The following is an 18,248-nucleotide window of genomic DNA, read 5'->3' on the forward strand; positions in this document are numbered from 1 at the left end:
TTAATGGATTAATTATAAGTTTATGAGAATGCATCTATTTGTTTGAAGATGTAATTACACACTAATATATGCATATTTATGAGTACATTATCCTTTTTTTCTATTAAATAAGGTAAAAAAAAATACTGACTGTACCTTTAACTATAATCTATAGAACTAAATTATGGTTGAAAAACAAAAATCACGTGAACATGATGTAAACTTGCTTCTATTTTTTTCTGCCCTGCAGCCATGTCCAGCTACTTGTTCATAGTAAGTTGATCATTCTCATCTTTCTCAAATCCTTCTCAGATTTCAGACGATAAAAATAAATGTAAATTAGCTCTCGGGTGCTGATTTGTTTCATTAAATCACATGGCCATCTGTTTACAGACTTGCTATCCTGTCTTACAATTTTCATTGAGTCTCTCAACACATGATAACAGAATTCAAACAACTGAAACTTCTGTGTTCATGGCTCAGAATTATTACCATAACAGACCAACAGCTTTGTGTTTCTCACACTCACATCTGTGAACTGGGCTCTCTTTGAACAACCATCCTTCTGCTGCAAGAACTTCTCTTCCTGCGATGATGTTCTGCAAAATCCATCACAAATAAACAAGAAACACTACATTTCTTAAACAGATACTTCAGTTACCACAAATGTATGGTGAGAAAGGAACTAGGACACACATCTATAAGACACATACCCTCCCTCCAGAAAGACAGCAGCGTCGTGATGATTACCATTTGGTACCTGCAGTTCCATGCTTAGCTGACTTATTTTCTTCAGATGGAAATTAAGAAATTAGTGCATAATGTTCTAAAAATAAGACAAACACAGTACAATGCTGGGTGGTGTGTGCTTGTGTGTGCACAGTGAAACTATTAATCTGGAATTAGCACTAATCAGAACCAGAAATTAAATCATGACCATCTTGGCTGAGGAGGATTTCTATGAATTCAGAGGTAGTTCATCTGTGCTGAGCCATTCACTGGCTAAGTGAACACAAGAGCAGCTTATTAAGTAACCTGAGTGCCTTCCTCTCATCAATACTGATACTGAATGTTGGGGCGTTGCGTTGCTGATGTGGCGTGACTGCAAAGTTGAACTCTTTTGCAAGAATGTGGCTGCCTGAGTCAGATGTCTGTCAGACAAATTCTTGACCCATTTGTTAACATCCTCAGAGTGAGTTGGCCATCCATCCCTGCCAGCTGTTGAGGCCAGTGTCCATCATATGCCAGTGTCTCTGGCATACAGCAGACTCCAAGTACCATCTTCTGCCTGGTCTTTGACTTTTTATGGTGTGATAAGCATTCTTATTGAATTAAATCCCCTGTTTAAAAGTTTTCTTATCTGGAAGTGATATAAGTCCACTCCTTTTTAGTTTTCAACACATCAATATTCAACAATGTTTCAGTGTTTTTGCCACTGAAAACATTGGATCTTGATGAACTAAACCAACTTTCTGGGATTTCTTTACTTAAATTATTGATTATGCATCAAGACATAGTGGGCCTAACATTATCCCTTGAAATAGCTGAACTACAGAGAGCTAGCCACAGAGAGGAAGAGAGACAATGAACACTGACAGGAGACCAATAGCAGTTAAATATCCAAGTTTTCCTCTTCACTGTTCATGCAGACAAAATAGATGTTATCTCACAGCAAGAAGGCCCTCGGTTCAAATCAAGTGTCAGGCCTTTCTATTTGGAGTTTCATGTTTGCCCCGTGTTTGGGTGGTTTCTCTCTGGGTACTCTAGCTTCCTCCCACAGTCCAAAAACAAGCATGACGTTAGAATTATTGGTGATTGTAAATTGTAGTCTGTCTGTGTGTGTTGGTTCTGTGACAGGCTGGCGACCTTTCCAGGGTGTACCCTGCCTCTCACACTATGACACCTGGGACAGCCTCCAGCCTCCAGCCACCCTTCAACCCTGAATTGGATAAGCAGAAGAAAATGGATGGATGGGTGGATTTACTGGGACCAGAACAGTTGGCAAGATCAAGAAACTGTTATTCATCAGTTTCTTCAACTGGCTGAGGGACACAATATCACAAAATCACAGCACTGCCACTGCATTATTCAAAATTAATGAAGGTGAATAGTCCATTTTAATTCTGCTGGACTTAGCTGCAGCTTTTGATCATGCCATTCTAATTGCCAGATTATTGATGTGGTATATCTGGATATGCTCTCAAATGATTTTCATCATACTTATCTGATAGACACTGCATAATTCATAATGATAACTTTATCCTTTAATTTGTTCCTCTCCTATGTGGGGTACCTCAAGGCTCAATCCTTGGACCAATTCTGTTTTCTGTCATGTCCTGGGCCGGTGGCCCAGTGTCTTATGTTTTCTTGATATTGTTTTTGTTTCTCGAGTTATGTTTTGTTGTCTTTTGTATTTTGCCCTCAGCTGTTTCTGGTTCCTTGTGTCTTCAAGTGTTGTGACTAGTCTGCGTCTCTGTCCTGAGTCTGTGCCTGTTCCCCGTGTTAAGTCTGCATGTTCCTTGGTTAGTCACTTCCTGTTTATTTTGACAGCCTGGTTTCCCTGTGCTTTGTGTTTAGTTTTGCTTCCCCTGTGTTATAGTTTCATTTGCCTCACCTGCTGTGCCCTGCTGTTTTCTCTTACCCTGATTACCCATTGTGTATTTAAGCCCTCAGTTTCCATGTGTTCTTTGTCGCGTCGTTGATGTTATTGTGCCAGTGAGTTCCTGTGTTTCCCTTCAGAAGTATTTTGTATTCGTTTCCCTCCAACCTTAATAAACACTTTTACGTTATGCCGACCTCTGGAGTCCTGCGTTTTGGTTCATCTCCGTCCGTCTCATTGCTGGCCGTGACTTTTTTATTACACACGTTATCCCTGGGCCATCTATCCAACAGTGTCAAAGGTATTTGTTATTACTACAATGCTGACAATAACACAGCTGTACTTTTCTGTTAAGTTTATAGCCTCAACATCCCTTACCTCTGTGTCATTTACACTTATGCACTGAATGACTACAGAGTCATCTTGGAGTCACTGGGTGGGGTGCATTTAGACTCCATTGTCCTACTGGGAAACTTCAATGCTCACATAGGCAACAATAGTGAATTCTGGAGGGGGAGGACTGTGATCCCAAGTGGTGTTCTGCTATCGGACTTCTGTGCCAGCCACAGTTTGTCCATGACAAACACCATGTTCAAGCATAAGGGTGGACATGGCACCAGGACAGGTTGCAGTTTAATGATTGATTTTGTAATAATTTCATCACTTCTGTGGCTACATATCTTGGACACTTGGGTGAAGTGACTGAACTGTCAACTAATCACCACCAGCTGAAAGGTGCACTATTGTTGCCTATGTGAGCATGTGGTGTCCAGAGGTGAAGGGTGCTGTTTATCCATGCTATCAGGTTTGGTTAACCTGTGGGACTCCAGAAGCAGCTGAGAGGCACCAACAGGCCAAGCAGAGTGCAGCTCTGGCAGTAGTTGAAGCAAAACCTCTGTGGGAGGAATGGGATGAGTGTGAAGACTTTCAGTTGGCCTTGAAGCAATTCTGGCAAACCGTCAGGTGACTCAGGAGGGTGCTCTACTCACACTGTGTACAGTGGGAGTGGGTGCTGCTGACTTCAGATGAGGATATAGTTGGACACTGGAAGGAATACCTTGAGGATCTCTTCAATCTTACTGACACACCTTCCACAGAGGAAGCAGAATCTAGGGTTGATGGGGATCACTCGCCCATCACCGGAGATGAGACACTTAAAAATGCTTTAAGCAGTGGAGTTTTCTCCTTGAGGAGATACTATGCTGTAGTGACATGAGACTTCGACGAGAATTTCAGCAGTACTGAACATAGTGGCACACCACTAATTACTGTAACTAGCTATATTTTTACTAACTGTTTGCACATTTATATTGACCAGTGTTTTGAGCGAGTTGTTATGGAGAAACCAGACATGATACCAACTCCCTCCACAAATAAGAGGGCTTCATCCACCAACAGAAGCAACCCTGAGGACTCCCCTGAAGTGGCCTCTACACATACCAGCAACATGGTGGATATTTAAGTCTATAGATAAAAGACTCTGTAGTTTAGACCTATGCCTGTCCTTACAGGAGCTTCTCCAAAAAGACTTTCAGCCTCTGCATGACTCAGTGTAGTACAGCCATCAGCAGGTGAAAACACTGGCTGCAGAAAACGCGGCCCTCAGAAAGTCGGTTAAATCCCTCACCAAGTCGGTTAAATCCCTCACCAAGTGAATGACATGGGTCTCAGAAGAAAATTTAAAAAATTAAAAGAACCTGTTATTGATCTCCAGGACCCACGGCATGAGAGAAAATCTAGTGTTTTCAGGCATCCCAGAGAAGGCAGTAGACAACCTGGAAATAACAGTAAAAGATTTTATTCAGACTCACCTGAAACTCCTGGAGGACACAGTGAAAACCATCGGTTTCCATCATGTCCACCGCCTGGGAGGGAAGCGACCTGACGGACACTGACCCAGAGCAATCGTGGCCAAATTTGAACATCGCAAACAAAAAGAATTGGTGAAGAGCCACAGCTGGGAACTGAGAGGAACAGACTTCAGCATTAATGACCAGTTTCCCAAAGAGATCCTAGAATGATACAAGATCCTGTTCCCGATCTGGAAAAAGTCAAAGGAGGCTCCCAAGCTGTCATTGCAATCAATAAGCTGTACGTCAAAGCTCTATCGCAGGAGTGTCCAAACTACGGCCTGCAGGCCAAACATGGCCCGAGCTCGGATTTTATATGGCCTGCGAGTCTTGTCCATACATGTGTTGTTTTTGGCCGCCCACCATCACAAGCAATGAACAACAGCATGCAATTCCTCTTTTAAACTCATGGAGGCAGTGTCATGTGACAGATGTCTGCCAACTGCTTCAAAACCTCAAACAGAAGACTGAATGATTAACCAATCACAGTCCATGCTGTATGATGCTGTGTGCCTTGGGTGAGGGTCATAGATGACACACTCTGTTGCCAACTTAGCAACTTTTTTCCCAAAAAGCAACTAGTGAGAAATTTAGCGACTTTTTCCGGTGACTTCTGCAACTTCTGGAGACTTTTGAGTTAGCCCAGAAAGCTGAAATCCTCCACAACGCCCTGTTCTGTGTGCTTACAGCGCTCCCTTCGTATGTCCAGACTTCACTTGGGCACCGAGGGGAAGTCCCCCCACTACCTGGACCTCGCTGCAAACAAAGCTGCAACTTTTCCAGAGACACTTTTCAGTGACTTATACATATTCTTTATTTGTCAGGTTAAAAACTCATTTTTTCAGAGAGATCTGACCAAGGGGGCAGCAGAAGCTGCAACAAATATAACGTCACAGCTCTATAAAGATAGTTGATGTGGCCAAAAAGGACTGGACTGATTCTAATGTAGATAAAGCAACGCAGTCATAAAGATAGTTGCAAAACAGGTCATTTCTTTACTTTATTTATAAGGCCTTCATAAATCCTGTTGACTACAGCCTACTTACCAATATAAGCAGAGACGTGGGGTGGCTGTAGCTCAGTAGGTAGAGCAGGTCACCTACTGATCAGAAGGTCAGCGGTTCGATTCCTGGCTACTCCAGGCTACATGCCAATGTATCCTTGGGCAAGATACTTAACCCCAAGTTGCTCTCCGACCGTCCCGTCGGAGTATGAATGTGTGTGAATGATAGTTAATTAAAAAAAGCGCTTAGCCAAACATGGAAGTGCTTGTATGAATGGGAGTGTATGGGTGAATGTAAACATGTTGTAATAGCGCTTTGAGTGCTCATACTGAGTAGAAAAGCGCTATATAAGAGCTAGTCCATTTACCTATACATCAGAAATCTGTTTTTTTTCTGGAATCACCTTTTGGCAAATGATGACTTTTTGGCACAACACCGGTCAAGTTTCCAGTGATCTGAACATTTGCAAAGAAAATGTTCAGCTTGTTTGGCTCCACATGTTTGTGTGCAGAGTTCCTCTGTTCTGAACTTAAACAAGAACTGCTGAGATCCAGACTGTGACTCCACCTACCTGACTATGGAGCCTAATGTGATTGGTCACTTTGGATAGTTCAGGTTACTGTGTTAGACCGAGTTATACCATGCCAGCAACATAAGAGCCGTTTTAAACCGTATTTATTTACAGAAATAAAGTTTGCTGAATTAATTATCAGCAGTTATTGTTTTCTGTGCAGCAGCAGAAATACTGACAACTGTCAGGGGATTACTTTAATGCTGAATAAATCTTTAAAACCGTTCTGAAGTCTGCACTCCTGTCCCATTAATTTATTGTACAGCATCACATAAAATCATCAAAACAAGGAGCACGCATCATTCCTATGAAAAAGGAAAAATATTTTTCTAAATCAATCAAGTACATTTTCCAAAATGTGAACAAATATAAAACACGCTTATGTTGGTGCCAGATGTCATTCAGTCAAACAGCTGTACACATCTGACTGCAGAGCTCCCCTTACTGTGGGTTCAGGCTAAACTATCATAGTTCAACCAGATATTATCAGACATACTGTGACAGGCTGTCTTTGTACAACACAACGCGACAGCAATAAGCAGCTCATTTGTCTGATCTGAACCAAGGTTGTTATCGTTAACGAAAACGAACAAAATAATGAAAACTGAAATTGATAAAAGATTACAGCATTATCTGAAATAAATTAAAATGGTAATTAAAATGAAAAACTGATAACTAACTGAAACGAAATTGTGTGTTTGCAAAACTAACTAAAACATGCTGAAATTATGGATAAAATGCCTTCGTTTTCATGTTTGTCTGTTTATTTAAAAGCCTTGTGGGTAAAAAAAAGTCCCAGCCATTTTGGTCTCTGTCAGCCGGCGCTGCAGGTAAAACACTGGGACACGACTGCAGGGTAAGTAACACACTCAATATGACGTTGGCATCAATGACATAAGCAGTCCCCGCAAAGACCCAGTGCAGCAGACTAATTCAGGCCTAATAGTGAGTATCTAACCAAGCTAGCATCTCTGAGTTGCTCCTCCAGCTCCAATAGAGAACCAGCATCATGACCACGTAGTAACGTGAAAACCATAATGGAGCGTTTTCAGCAAAAAAATAACTGCTGGCTAGTTGATACACCGGAACACTGCAAGCGGGAGGATGCACTGATGAATGTGTTCATTGAGACTGGGATGTCCACACCACTGTGTGACACACACAAATACAAACACACAATCTTGAAAAGGGCGCTCCAAAGGGGAGTCCATCCACGAGTTGTGTTCCAGGAGGAACAGAGTGGTTTTCATCCTGGTTGTGGAATGCTGGAGCAGCTCTGTCTCCTCTCTAGAACGTTCAAGGTTGCACGGGAGTTTCCCCAACAGTCCACATGTACTTTGTGGACTTGGACAAGGAATTTGAGCGCATCCCTGAGGGGATCCTCTGGGAGGTGCTTCAGGAGTATGGGGGGTCTGGCCCATTGCCACAAGGCAGGCTCCTGTACACATTGTTCACATTGGTCCACATTGTTGGCAGTTGGATTTGCTCCTCGTGGGTGTTGGACTTCACCAGGGCTGTCCTTTGTCACTGATTCTGTTCATAATTTTTATGGCAAGAATTTCTAGGTGTAGCCAAGCGGCAAAGGGCTTTTTTTCATGATGGTATGGTTCTGTTGGCTCCATCAGGTGGTGGCGCCCGGCTCACACTGGAATGGTTCAAATCCAAGTGTGAAGCAGTAGGACTGAGAATTTTGATGTCCTGGTTCTCAGCTGGAAAAGGGTGGCGTGCCCACTTCGGGTCAGGGACGAGCTACATTATTGTAACTCACTTTTCGTGTTCAGTTCTCATTTCTTCTTAGCTCATCTTCAGTTAGTCCAGAATTCATCAGCTTGGCTGCTAACAAAAACTATCCAGTGATCACGTCATCCTTAGTGTTACTTCGCCTTGCTTGTTGCTTCTCTTAATTGGCTTCAGTTTCATTTGAAAATGGTATTAATTCCATGCAAAGCCCTTTTGGTTGTTTCATGTTCTTATTTGAATTCCAAAGACTGTGACTGTGCTTGTGAGGCTATAGCACCTAAACTTTAGAACAGCCTCCAGCTCGGCTGAATCAGTGGTTCAATTATAAAAACCGTTAAACTCATTTTTATAGGTCAGTACATCCTTAATTCTTTGTTCGTTATTTTTTGTCTACAGTTAAACCACACAGTGCCTGTATGGAAGTATGTATAATATATATGGAGCTATGTAAGAATATACTCTTGACTGTATGTTTGGACACTGAGAGAAGACCAGCACGGATTTTACTGCTCTCTGCTTACAGTCAGCGGGTTATTGTACACAGACACAGATACATGTAGCATTTGCAAGTAAAAAGCTAATTATGTTGTGATTTATCTGCTCTTGTTAATCACCTTGTTCAACATGTGTGATGCAGAGAAGATGGAATGCATTGTGAAGCTTTTTATAACTCAGTAATTATGGAGTCAGATTCAGCTGCTACCATGTCCAGTTGAATAACAGGCACGATGAACAGGTGCAGGCTCAGAGGAATGAAAAACCACCTGGCTGTGACCAAGCACACTAAGCTTAGTCAGCTGTCTTGCTAATACAATACCTTATTTTTTATTTATATTTTTAATCTCTCTGTAGATATTGAGTTAATCATGTCACATAGTGCTTGAGTCTTTTACTTCAGCTGGTTTGTTGTTGTTTTTTTGGCAGCTAGGGTGTAGAGCTAGTTTTCTGAGTTCATTATAACAGCCACACTACAAATGTATGATTTTCCAAAATATGATTCATTAAGAAAAACAAGAAAAAGTGATGCATTTACATGACATTTTTATTTAAAAAAACATAAAGAATGTACACTCTGGGCTATAAATTGCTAATGCTACTTTTACTTTTGATCATTTAAATAAAATTTTCCAATAGTACACAGTTTGTATGTGGTGAGGTGTTTTCATTGTGTGGTATTGCTGTATTTATTAAAGAAATGGTTCTAAAAAAATTCTCCACCACTTGTCATCGTCAACTAATGCTAAATAGTTTGGTAACTACAGAAGTAACAATAATTTGTAATTCTTGTAACAAGGCTGTTAGCACAGAACAAAAGAGCCAACACAAACTCAGGAAATGGTTTTAATCTGATCCAATTTATTTTGTTGGTAAATTAAACAAAGGAAGATTTTTTTTTTCCTTGTTTTTTTTATTTTTTTTCTTTGGGGGGGGTCATCGCTTCTGCTTACCTTTCAGTAAAAGTCAATGCATACAGCGATATAAAGCAATGGGTGATATCAAATCTGTCAGTATAGACCAAAATTTCTGAATGTCTGCATGAAGAATTAAGGGGGTCCAAAACCTGTAACTGTCACACTACACATGTCAAAGTTGGTAGTCCTGCCAAACACGCTGTAGCATGTGTCTTTTTTTGTGCCACGACTGAATCTGCTTTCCAGTTGGCGCGTTTTTATTGAATTTTCTTGAAATGCTGTGTTGGAGTATACACTAGCACACAAACTACCCCTTCAGTTCTAAAAAATGCCATTCTTCAACCTTAAAAAAAACATTAAAAATTGAACTAGTTTTTACATATTTTGTTAAAATTTGAGATCGTTTGAGTGAGATTGGCTGTTAATAAAAGTTCAGAGGTTAGAGTGAAGGCAGGGCAGTTTCAGTACTGATATCTCCTCCCTGCAGGTCTCAGTGGGTCAGACGGTGATAACAACTGAAAATGAACTCTGTGCTCAAACATGACAAATGTTTCCTCAGACTGACATTTTTTACAGTATCAGTCACATGGACTGTATTTGTAAATACTTTCCCTAAGCATGTTGTTATAAATGCTTTACCAAATATAATCCTTCTTTATAGAAATACATTTTAAAAATGCTTAATTGATTTTAATTTGATTTTCATTTAAGTATTTGCCAACTGGAACTCATACAGTAATCTTCAATCTCTGCACAGGAGCTTCTGGAATATGGAGATTGCAAAACTGGTACTTGTGTGCTGCAAATAATCCCTCATTCACTTCCAAGAAATCAGCTTCTGTCTGTCGGTGCAAAAACAGTGGCGGTAATATTAGTTAACTTTAAAAGCCCGTGACTCTTTATTTCTAAATATGATCACCTCAGAACTTACTGGATATATTTACTGGATTTATTTGATTGAATGTGGATAAAGCAAACATTACATATATGAGTAACACAGACATTATCAAATATCTTTATGTTAAATGTCATAAATAATAAAAGTCAAACAGTGTCCTTTGGCTGCCTGATTTATTTGTGACGCAGTTACACCTGCCCACCCTATCAGCCAGTCAGTTTCAAGCATTTCTTGCCAGCTTTTTGGTCAAAAAGTTATTTACAACTGTAAACATTATTCAGGATATGCTTTCACCAGACCTCTGATCAAATATTTGAGCACCAAAGTCAATAATTCACCTACCAGCTTAGTGAAATATTGTAAATTGTTTTATCATATGTACACAACCAAAAAAAAAATTCCAATTTGTTTCTCATTTTGTGTTTCCCTTTCCTTCTGTTAGCTAGACTAACAGCATAATGACAGCAGGGTTGGATCTATTTCTAAAAATGCAACACTTTTCTGAAATTGAAGTTTTGAAACATGTCTATAGGACTGCTGAAAATGTCTGTTTAAAGAAAATGTGATAAAAAAAATAGATAAATAAAAAAAATAACTGCAGCATAAACAGTGCCTGACCCTCTTTTTGCACAGAGAACAAAGATCCACCACGTCTCTAAATTAAGCCCTGCTGTATTTTTCAGATGTGGTCATTTAATGTTATACTGCCAAACTTTCTCATGTGTGTTTAGTGTGCAACATTTGTTTCTTTCTGCTGTGTCAGCTGAGGCTCATGTTTCCATCAACCTCAGAAAAACTCGTTTTTGAGTTGTTCTGTTTAGTTGATAAGATACGTTTACCTGTCACGTAATGCTTACACAGAAACACTCTTAATCAGAATAACAACATTCCATTTAACAGTTCATTAAAATTTAATTAGCAAAATTAAATTATTTAAGTTTTTTCAACAACAGGAAAATTGATTGATGTTATTTTACAATGTCAGAAAGAATCATGCTCAAGCTTATTCATAATACAATTATTTTTGACAGTCTTTGGGGTCAACAAAGATTGTCAGAAATTGATAACATCTGGAACACAGCTGCTCTACCTGTGCACACAACCAGTTTGATTCAATTAAACCTTTCAAAATCAAAGCCTCTAAGCACCAACTGGTTCCAGTAACAAAGACCTGCTCTTCTTCCATGGTCTTTTACTCTTTCTTAGAAGACCAGCTCTCAGCCAGATACATGTAGTGATGGCAGTTATTACAGTTCAGAAGGAAGACAGAAGAGACTTACCTCCAGAAGCAAACCCAGCTGACAGTTTGAGGCGCAGCCTGTGTTGTGAGCTCCTGCTGTCTTGGACTGGGTGGAAGTTAATGCTGGGCTGTTTCTGGAGACCAGCAGAGGAGCACACGGTGTCTCCGGGAGAAGTGGGATGTCAGCAGCTGTGGGAGCAGGCAGTAAAGGGGGTGGGGGGTGGGGGCTGCTCAAAATGATGGTTTCAGATTTCTTGTGATGTCACATGTAGAGGCACTTCTCTTCTTTTCCAAATGATAAAAAAAGAAAAAGAAAAAAAATGCATTACCTGTGATCAAGACTGATGATGGATTAGTTGGGTAATCCACTTGGTTTCTATTGCCTGCTCATAGGTAGTGTTCAACTCTCTTCCCCCACCTCTAGTTAGTGGTATAGTGGAACTATGGTAAGGTGATCAGTGCATGATTGCATAAGAGCATGACTGCTAGTGGGCAGCTTTGCACAAGCAAACTGGAAAAAGCGAGCTGTATCAGATGAGAGTGGAAACCTTCCACAGGAAGGTAAACATATAAACTAGTGTTGCTTGGAAGTATCTGAGGCGACCCAAGTTTTTTGTGACAACAGATGGTCCAAGACACACACTTTCTCACAACTTTTTTTGTGTGTTGTTTCCACATGAAAGATAATTTTAACTCTTTGTGTGCTGATTTGGTTCATTAACTATGTGCTAGGCCTAACTGTTCCAGAAACCAGCAAAGAGCCCCTACGATACTGTTTGTCTTATATAATCTAGTGCTATGAATCCAAAAAAAATTTATTTCCAATTACATTCAGTAAAATTCCTGTTTTTTTTAATGCATAAAATATCAATAAAATTACAATCATAGATTAAATAAATTACAACCATAAAATTTTTTATGGAGATTTTTTTCCAGTAAAATACTTTAAAAAATATAGTTACAAAGTTAATGCATGCAATGTTTATTCAAATGATAAAACTGTTAAATTCAAGTTTAATGCTATAAATACATATCAAAAAGCATCTAAAATATACTATATATATTTTTATATATAATTATATATAAATATAAAATTATATAATATAAATATAAAATTACAGAACAGTAATAGAATTGGATATTCAATATAGATTTATTCTTAAGATATTCACAAATTTAATGAGTATGAATAATAAATGTTAAAACTAACAATATCCAAAATATTAATTTTTTAGTTTTTGTAACACAAAAATATCAATAATGGGTCCTAATTTAAGTGAAAGGGTTAAATTAGGACCCATTCTGCAGCTAATCAGATTTTTTATCTTAGCTGTGAACAGATACGGGGGTGCAGGGCAGGACTTTACACAGACAGCTTATTGCAGATTTTGGGACACTTACAGGGGGCAGAGTGCAATTTTCGACATTTTGAAAGAGAACGTGAAGATTTTTATCAAACAGCCAGCAACAAGGCAAATTTTGGGGGAAGAAAATGAGTCATTTATAGTTTGAACCAGGCGAAGGACAACAAACGCACCTTAAAGAGCAACCAATGTAAATGTTTACATTCAGATAAGCACCGTATATGCAGGAATATTCTGCTGTAAAAACAACAGCTAATTTTGAAGGAGGAAAAGAGACTATTTACAGTCAGAGCACCAGTCATATTGCACATAATTAACAGTAACTATTGAGCTATCAAACCACCTCTTCCCTCTGTTCAGAATATGTTCAGAGGAGAGTAGGCTTGCAAGCAAAACTTAATGACTGAGGTGATGTTAGTGGTTTTAACTTTTAAGCTACATGCACACAATAGTTAGCAGATTAAGTGTTCCCTGACCTCACATAGACCTGGTTTTCTTTCTTTCAGTGGATTCATTATATGACATGTTGTAAAGCTTTGAAAAGGTGAGTTTGGGCCATAAGCACTTTAAGGATGTTCAAAAATTAAACTTGTCGTAGGTCTAGTGTTTCTGTGAAAGCCCAAAAAGGCTGCACAAAAACGAGGCATGTTACCAGTATGCATGATGTAGAGCAGGCTGCGAGTCTCGCTTTAAAAATGACGATGCTTTCAGATGCTTTATTGTCACCATTGGCTTTAATCATTTATGTCACTCTCTGAGACTTGGCAGGAACCCTTGTCATTCCTTCATGGTTCCCTCTGTGTGGTCCTAAAGTTCTTGTCTTTTCAGTTATTTTTTTTTTCTTTTCCTCTCTTATTTTGTCTTCTGTGGCTTGCATTTAGTTTTGCTTCCTTTGTATCCTTGTCTTGATTAATGCGATGTGACCCAGCTGTGTCCACACTTCCTAATTCCCTTATTTATAGCCTATTTCCTTTGTTCTTAGAGATTGTTCACATTTAATTATTAAAAATGTAATAATTTAGAGTTACCACTTAACCTAACTTCATTGCACACACTACTGTGGAGCAAGAATAACATGAAGACTCCCATCACAAACATATTATTCAAATTAACACGATTTTGTTAATATCTAACTAGAAGCTCGAGCGATGTGCCTGAAATCCACAGTATAATCTCAACACAGGATATCAGAGCTAATCTGAATTAGCTTTGAGCCTGCACAGCTCTGGTTGCAACAAGTCAACAGCATGAATGACAATAATTTAAGATATATATATAAAAGCAGCAAGCAGCGATGATAGGGCCCTCGCACCCAGGCCATTAACAGGAAACCCAAAATTGAAGCATTGCTATGGCAGCACTGTTTAATATGCTACAAAACCTTCAACAAATATCAATGGCCCATTTATCTAGATGATGTTGAGCGATTTTGGTCTCAATGGGTTGAACACTCTAGGAGGAGTTTATTCAAATAGAGTGCCAGAAAAAAAACTGTGTCAAAATGACAATTAATGCAAAATGGCTGACTTCCTGTTGGGTTTCAGGTATGGGTCCAAGACACTTTTTTGCACGTCTCAGGATGTTACCTGAACCTGCAAAAGATAGACAGGTGAAACGTACCTTCAGGGCTGCTTTTTTTTTTTTAAGTTTGTAAGTGGTGCTGTGGAGCCATTTTGCCATATTCAGTGATCAGATCTCAACATTATTGAAGCAGTGTTGCATCATCTTGACAGAGAAGAACAGAAAAGGCAGGCTGGTGAGACGGGTCGCCAAAATTAAAGGTAGATAAAAGAAGGAAATGCCAAAAACTCACACAGCCTAATATGTTGTAGTTTATGTTTTGCGTTTTTGCTTGATTCTTAAATATATAAATGTTCATCAGTTAGAACTCATATTCGATATCCTTCTCTGTTCAAAATAATTATTAATTAAACTGATTGTTTTGTGTCAAGACTCGAGGAGGAAGAGGACACACAAGCGGTGGCTGATGAAAGCAAGGTGCAAGTTTATTTACAGTGATCGATAAAGGTGCAAAGACAAGGGGGTCCAGGGAGGCGAGGGGGGAGGCGGCTGAAGCGGGTCGAGAGGCTGAAGGAATTCCCAGGTGGTGAGGGACCAGCTGTGGTACGGCGTGGAGCGGCGGGTTGACGAAAAGCCGGGGTTCCGAAAAGACGAGCAGGAACTGACACGGGGATCTGAAAAAGGAGCGAACACGAAGAGCAGGTAAGTAACATAAATCCACGAAAGCGAGAGTCACACAAGAGAGCCGGTACTAACTGAGAAGTAGTCAATGATCCAGCGAAGAGTGATGGTCTGCTGGCAGCTTAAAAAGACCCTGCCTGATGGCTTGATCCGTAGCAGGTGTGGTGATCTCCGCCCTAGGGAGGCGGAGACACCGGAACCTCCGCTGTGGCCCGCAGGACAAACACACATGTATACAGACACACACACACGCAGACCCTCCCCCTAGGTTATGACAGTACCCCCTCCTCAACGGGAGCCTCCTGGCGACCGAAACTTCTCGGGATGGCGCCGCCGGAACTCCCGCACCATGGCCGCATCCAGAATGTTAGCTCGGGACACCCAGGATCGCTCTTCGGGACCGTAGCCCTCCCAGTCCACCAAGAACTGATAACCCCGCCCCCGACGGCGGGCGTCCATAATGCGACGGACGGTGTAGATCCGCTGGCCATCGAGAAAACGGGCAGGAGGAGGTGAGGCAGCTGGAGGGCACAAAGGACTGGTGGCAACAGGCTTAAGTTGGGAGACATGGAAGACGTTATGGATGCGCATGGTACGAGGGAGTTTGAGGCGGACAGACACAGGGTTAACGATGGAGTCGATCTCGAAGGGCCCCAGGAAGGTGGGGGCCAGTTTCCTAGACTCGGCACGGACTGGAACATTTTTCGTGGAGAGCCATACCTTTTGGCCTGGTTGGTAGTCCGGCGCAGGGGTCCGATGGCGATCAGCGATGCATTTGTTTTGCTCCTTCGTCCGAAGCAGAGCTGCGCGGGTGGACCTCCATAGCCGGCGACAGCGGCGAAGGTGATGCTGGACGGAGGGAATGGTGAGATCCTCCTCGATGGCAGGGAGGAGTGGCGGTTGGAAACCCAAGGAGGCCTCGAAGGGGGACACCCCTGTGGCGGAGGAGGAGAGAGAGTTATGTGCATACTCAACCCACGCCAAGTGGGAACTCCAGGTGGCCTGATTGGTGGACGCCACGCATCGTAATGCTGCCTCCAACTCCTGGTTGGCCCGTTCCGTCTGCCCATTTGTCTGAGGATGATAACCAGAGGAGAGGCTCACCTTGGCTCCGAGAGATGTACAGAACTCCTTCCAGACCTGAGATGTGAACTGGGGCCCCCGATCCGACACGATGTCTTCAGGAATCCCATGGAGCCGAAAAACGTGGGTGGTGAGAAGCCGGGCCGTCTCCAAGGCGGAGGGGAGCTTGGGTAGCGCAACGAAGTGGGTGGCCTTGGAAAACCGGTCGATAATGGTCAGGACCACGGTGTTTCCTTCAGAGGGAGGAAGTCCTGTGACGAAGTCCAGAGCTATGTGAGACCACGGTCGCTTAGGGGTGGGTAAGGGCCGGAGGAGACCTGATGGAGGTGACAGAGAAGGTTTATTTTGTGCACAAACGCTGCATGCTGCCACGTACTCACGGGTATCCTTAATCAATGTAGGCCACCAGAAATAACGCTGGAGGAAGGCCACAGTGCGATTGGCCCCGGGATGGCACGTGAATTTGGCTGCGTGTCCCCATTGCAGTACGCGGCTTCGCACTCGAGAGGGAACATAAAGGCGGTTGGGGGGTCCCGTCCCAGGATCTGGTTCAGTCTGTAGAGCTGCCTGAATGGCGGATTCGATCTCCCAGGTGATGGCTCCAATGACGCAAGAGGGAGGCAAGACAAACTCTGGCTGCGAGGAGGAGTCCGTGGAGCTGAACTGTCGGGACAGAGCGTCGGGCTTGACATTCCGTGATCCAGGTCTATAAGAGATAGTAAAGTTAAATCGGGTAAAAAACAAGGCCCACCTGGCCTGCCGGGGTTTCAAACGTCTGGCGGTTCGCAGATAGGCCAGGTTCTTGTGATCAGTCCAGACCAAGAAGGGATGCGTCGCGCCCTCCAGCCAGTGCCGCCATTCCTCCAAGGCTAGTTTGATGGCCAGCAGCTCCCGGTCCCCTACGTCGTAATTCCGTTCTGCCGGGGAGAGGCGGCGAGAGAAGAAGGCGCAGGGTCGGAGGCTACCCATGGACTGTTGGGACAACACTGCCCCTACCCCCACGTCGGACGCGTCCACCTCCACGACGAATGAGTTGGATAGGTCAGGTTGGATGAGGATGGGTGCGGAGGCAAACCGACCCTTCAGGAGCGCGAAAGCCTCTGCAGCGGCGGGGGTCCATCTGAAAGGAATCTTGGGAGAGGTGAGAGAGGTCAGAGCATGGGTGATGGAGCTGTAATCTTTAATGAAGCGGCGGTAGAAATTGGCGAAGCCCAGAAAACGCTGCAGCTGTTTCCGATCCGCTGGCTCGGGCCAATCCAGGACCGCTTGTACCTTAACTGGGTCCGCCTTGATCTGCCCTTTACCAATAATGTATCCCAAGAACGCCGTGGACTCCACATGAAACTCGCACTTCTCCCCCTTCACGAACAGACGATTCTCCAGTAACCGCTGCAACACCTGCCGCACATGTCCCTGATGCTCCTGTAATGAGGATGAGAAGATCAAAATATCATCGAGATAGACAAACACAAAATGATTGATGAAGTCCCGGAGTATGTCGTTTACGAGGGCCTGGAACACAGCTGGCGCGTTGGTTAGGCCGAAGGGCATGACAAGATACTCGAAGTGGCCGAGGTGAGTGTTGAAGGCAGTCTTCCACTCGTCTCCCTGCCGGATCCGGACGAGATGGTAAGCGTTCCGGAGATCCAGTTTGGTGAAGATGGCTGCCCCCTGCAGGAGCTCAAAGGCAGAGGTGAGAAGTGGCAAAGGATATTTGTTGCGCACAGTGATTTCGTTCAGACCGCGGTAGTCAATACAGGGCCGGAGGGTCTTGTCCTTCTTGGCCACGAAGAAAAACCCCGCGCCCATGGGAGAGGTGGAGGGTCGAATCAGACCGGACGCCCGAGCTTCGGTGATATATTTTTCCATGGCATCCCGTTCCTGCGGAGAGATGCTGTAGAGGCGGCTGGAGGGGTAGGGCGCCCCCGGGATGAGGTCGATGGCGCAGTCGTAAGGCCGGTGGGGAGGCAGGGAAACAGCCCGGTCCTTATTGAATACTTCAGCGAGGTCGTGATAGATCGAGGGGACGCCGGACAGGTCAGGTGGGGTCCCCTCCCCCAAATCGGTGGACCGAGGGAGAGAGGGAGTTGCGGATCTGAGGCAGCGCTGGTGGCACCGCTCACTCCAACCCGAGATGCTGCGATTCGCCCAGTTGATCTGTGGATTGTGCAGTTGCAACCAGGGAAAGCCGAGGACGATGGGCGTCTGTGCAGAGTCAAACAGGTAAAAGGAGAGCCGTTCAGAGTGATTACCCGACAGAGTCACAGAAAGCGGTTGGGTCTTATGAGTGATTTCAGAAAGCTTGG

General features: G+C 42.9%; 1 protein-coding gene across 3 annotated transcripts in view; it reads right to left on the reverse strand.

Moving 5' to 3' along the window:
• slc38a5b (solute carrier family 38 member 5b) overlaps positions 1 to 11,750 on the reverse strand; it is a 28,780-nt gene extending 17,030 nt beyond the window's left edge. The window contains exons 1-5 of one of the 3 annotated variants that reach the window (XM_030733386.1): positions 11,623 to 11,750; positions 11,334 to 11,482; positions 4,276 to 4,353; positions 693 to 769; positions 509 to 578 (exon numbers count right to left, since the gene is read on the reverse strand). In XM_030733386.1, coding sequence (XP_030589246.1) covers positions 509 to 578; positions 693 to 751 — 129 coding nt within the window. In that variant the 5' untranslated portion in view covers positions 752 to 769; positions 4,276 to 4,353; positions 11,334 to 11,482; positions 11,623 to 11,750. Of the gene's footprint in view, positions 1 to 508; positions 579 to 692; positions 770 to 4,275; positions 4,354 to 4,389; positions 4,539 to 11,333; positions 11,483 to 11,622 lie in introns of those variants that run through there. The other 2 variants (XM_030733384.1, XM_030733383.1) reach the window with 2 other exon arrangements.
• Between the last annotated feature and the right edge of the window lie 6,498 nt (positions 11,751 to 18,248).

This window comes from Archocentrus centrarchus, chromosome 7, assembly GCF_007364275.1.
Source record: "Archocentrus centrarchus isolate MPI-CPG fArcCen1 chromosome 7, fArcCen1, whole genome shotgun sequence".
NCBI classification, from domain to species: domain Eukaryota; kingdom Metazoa; phylum Chordata; class Actinopteri; order Cichliformes; family Cichlidae; genus Archocentrus; species Archocentrus centrarchus.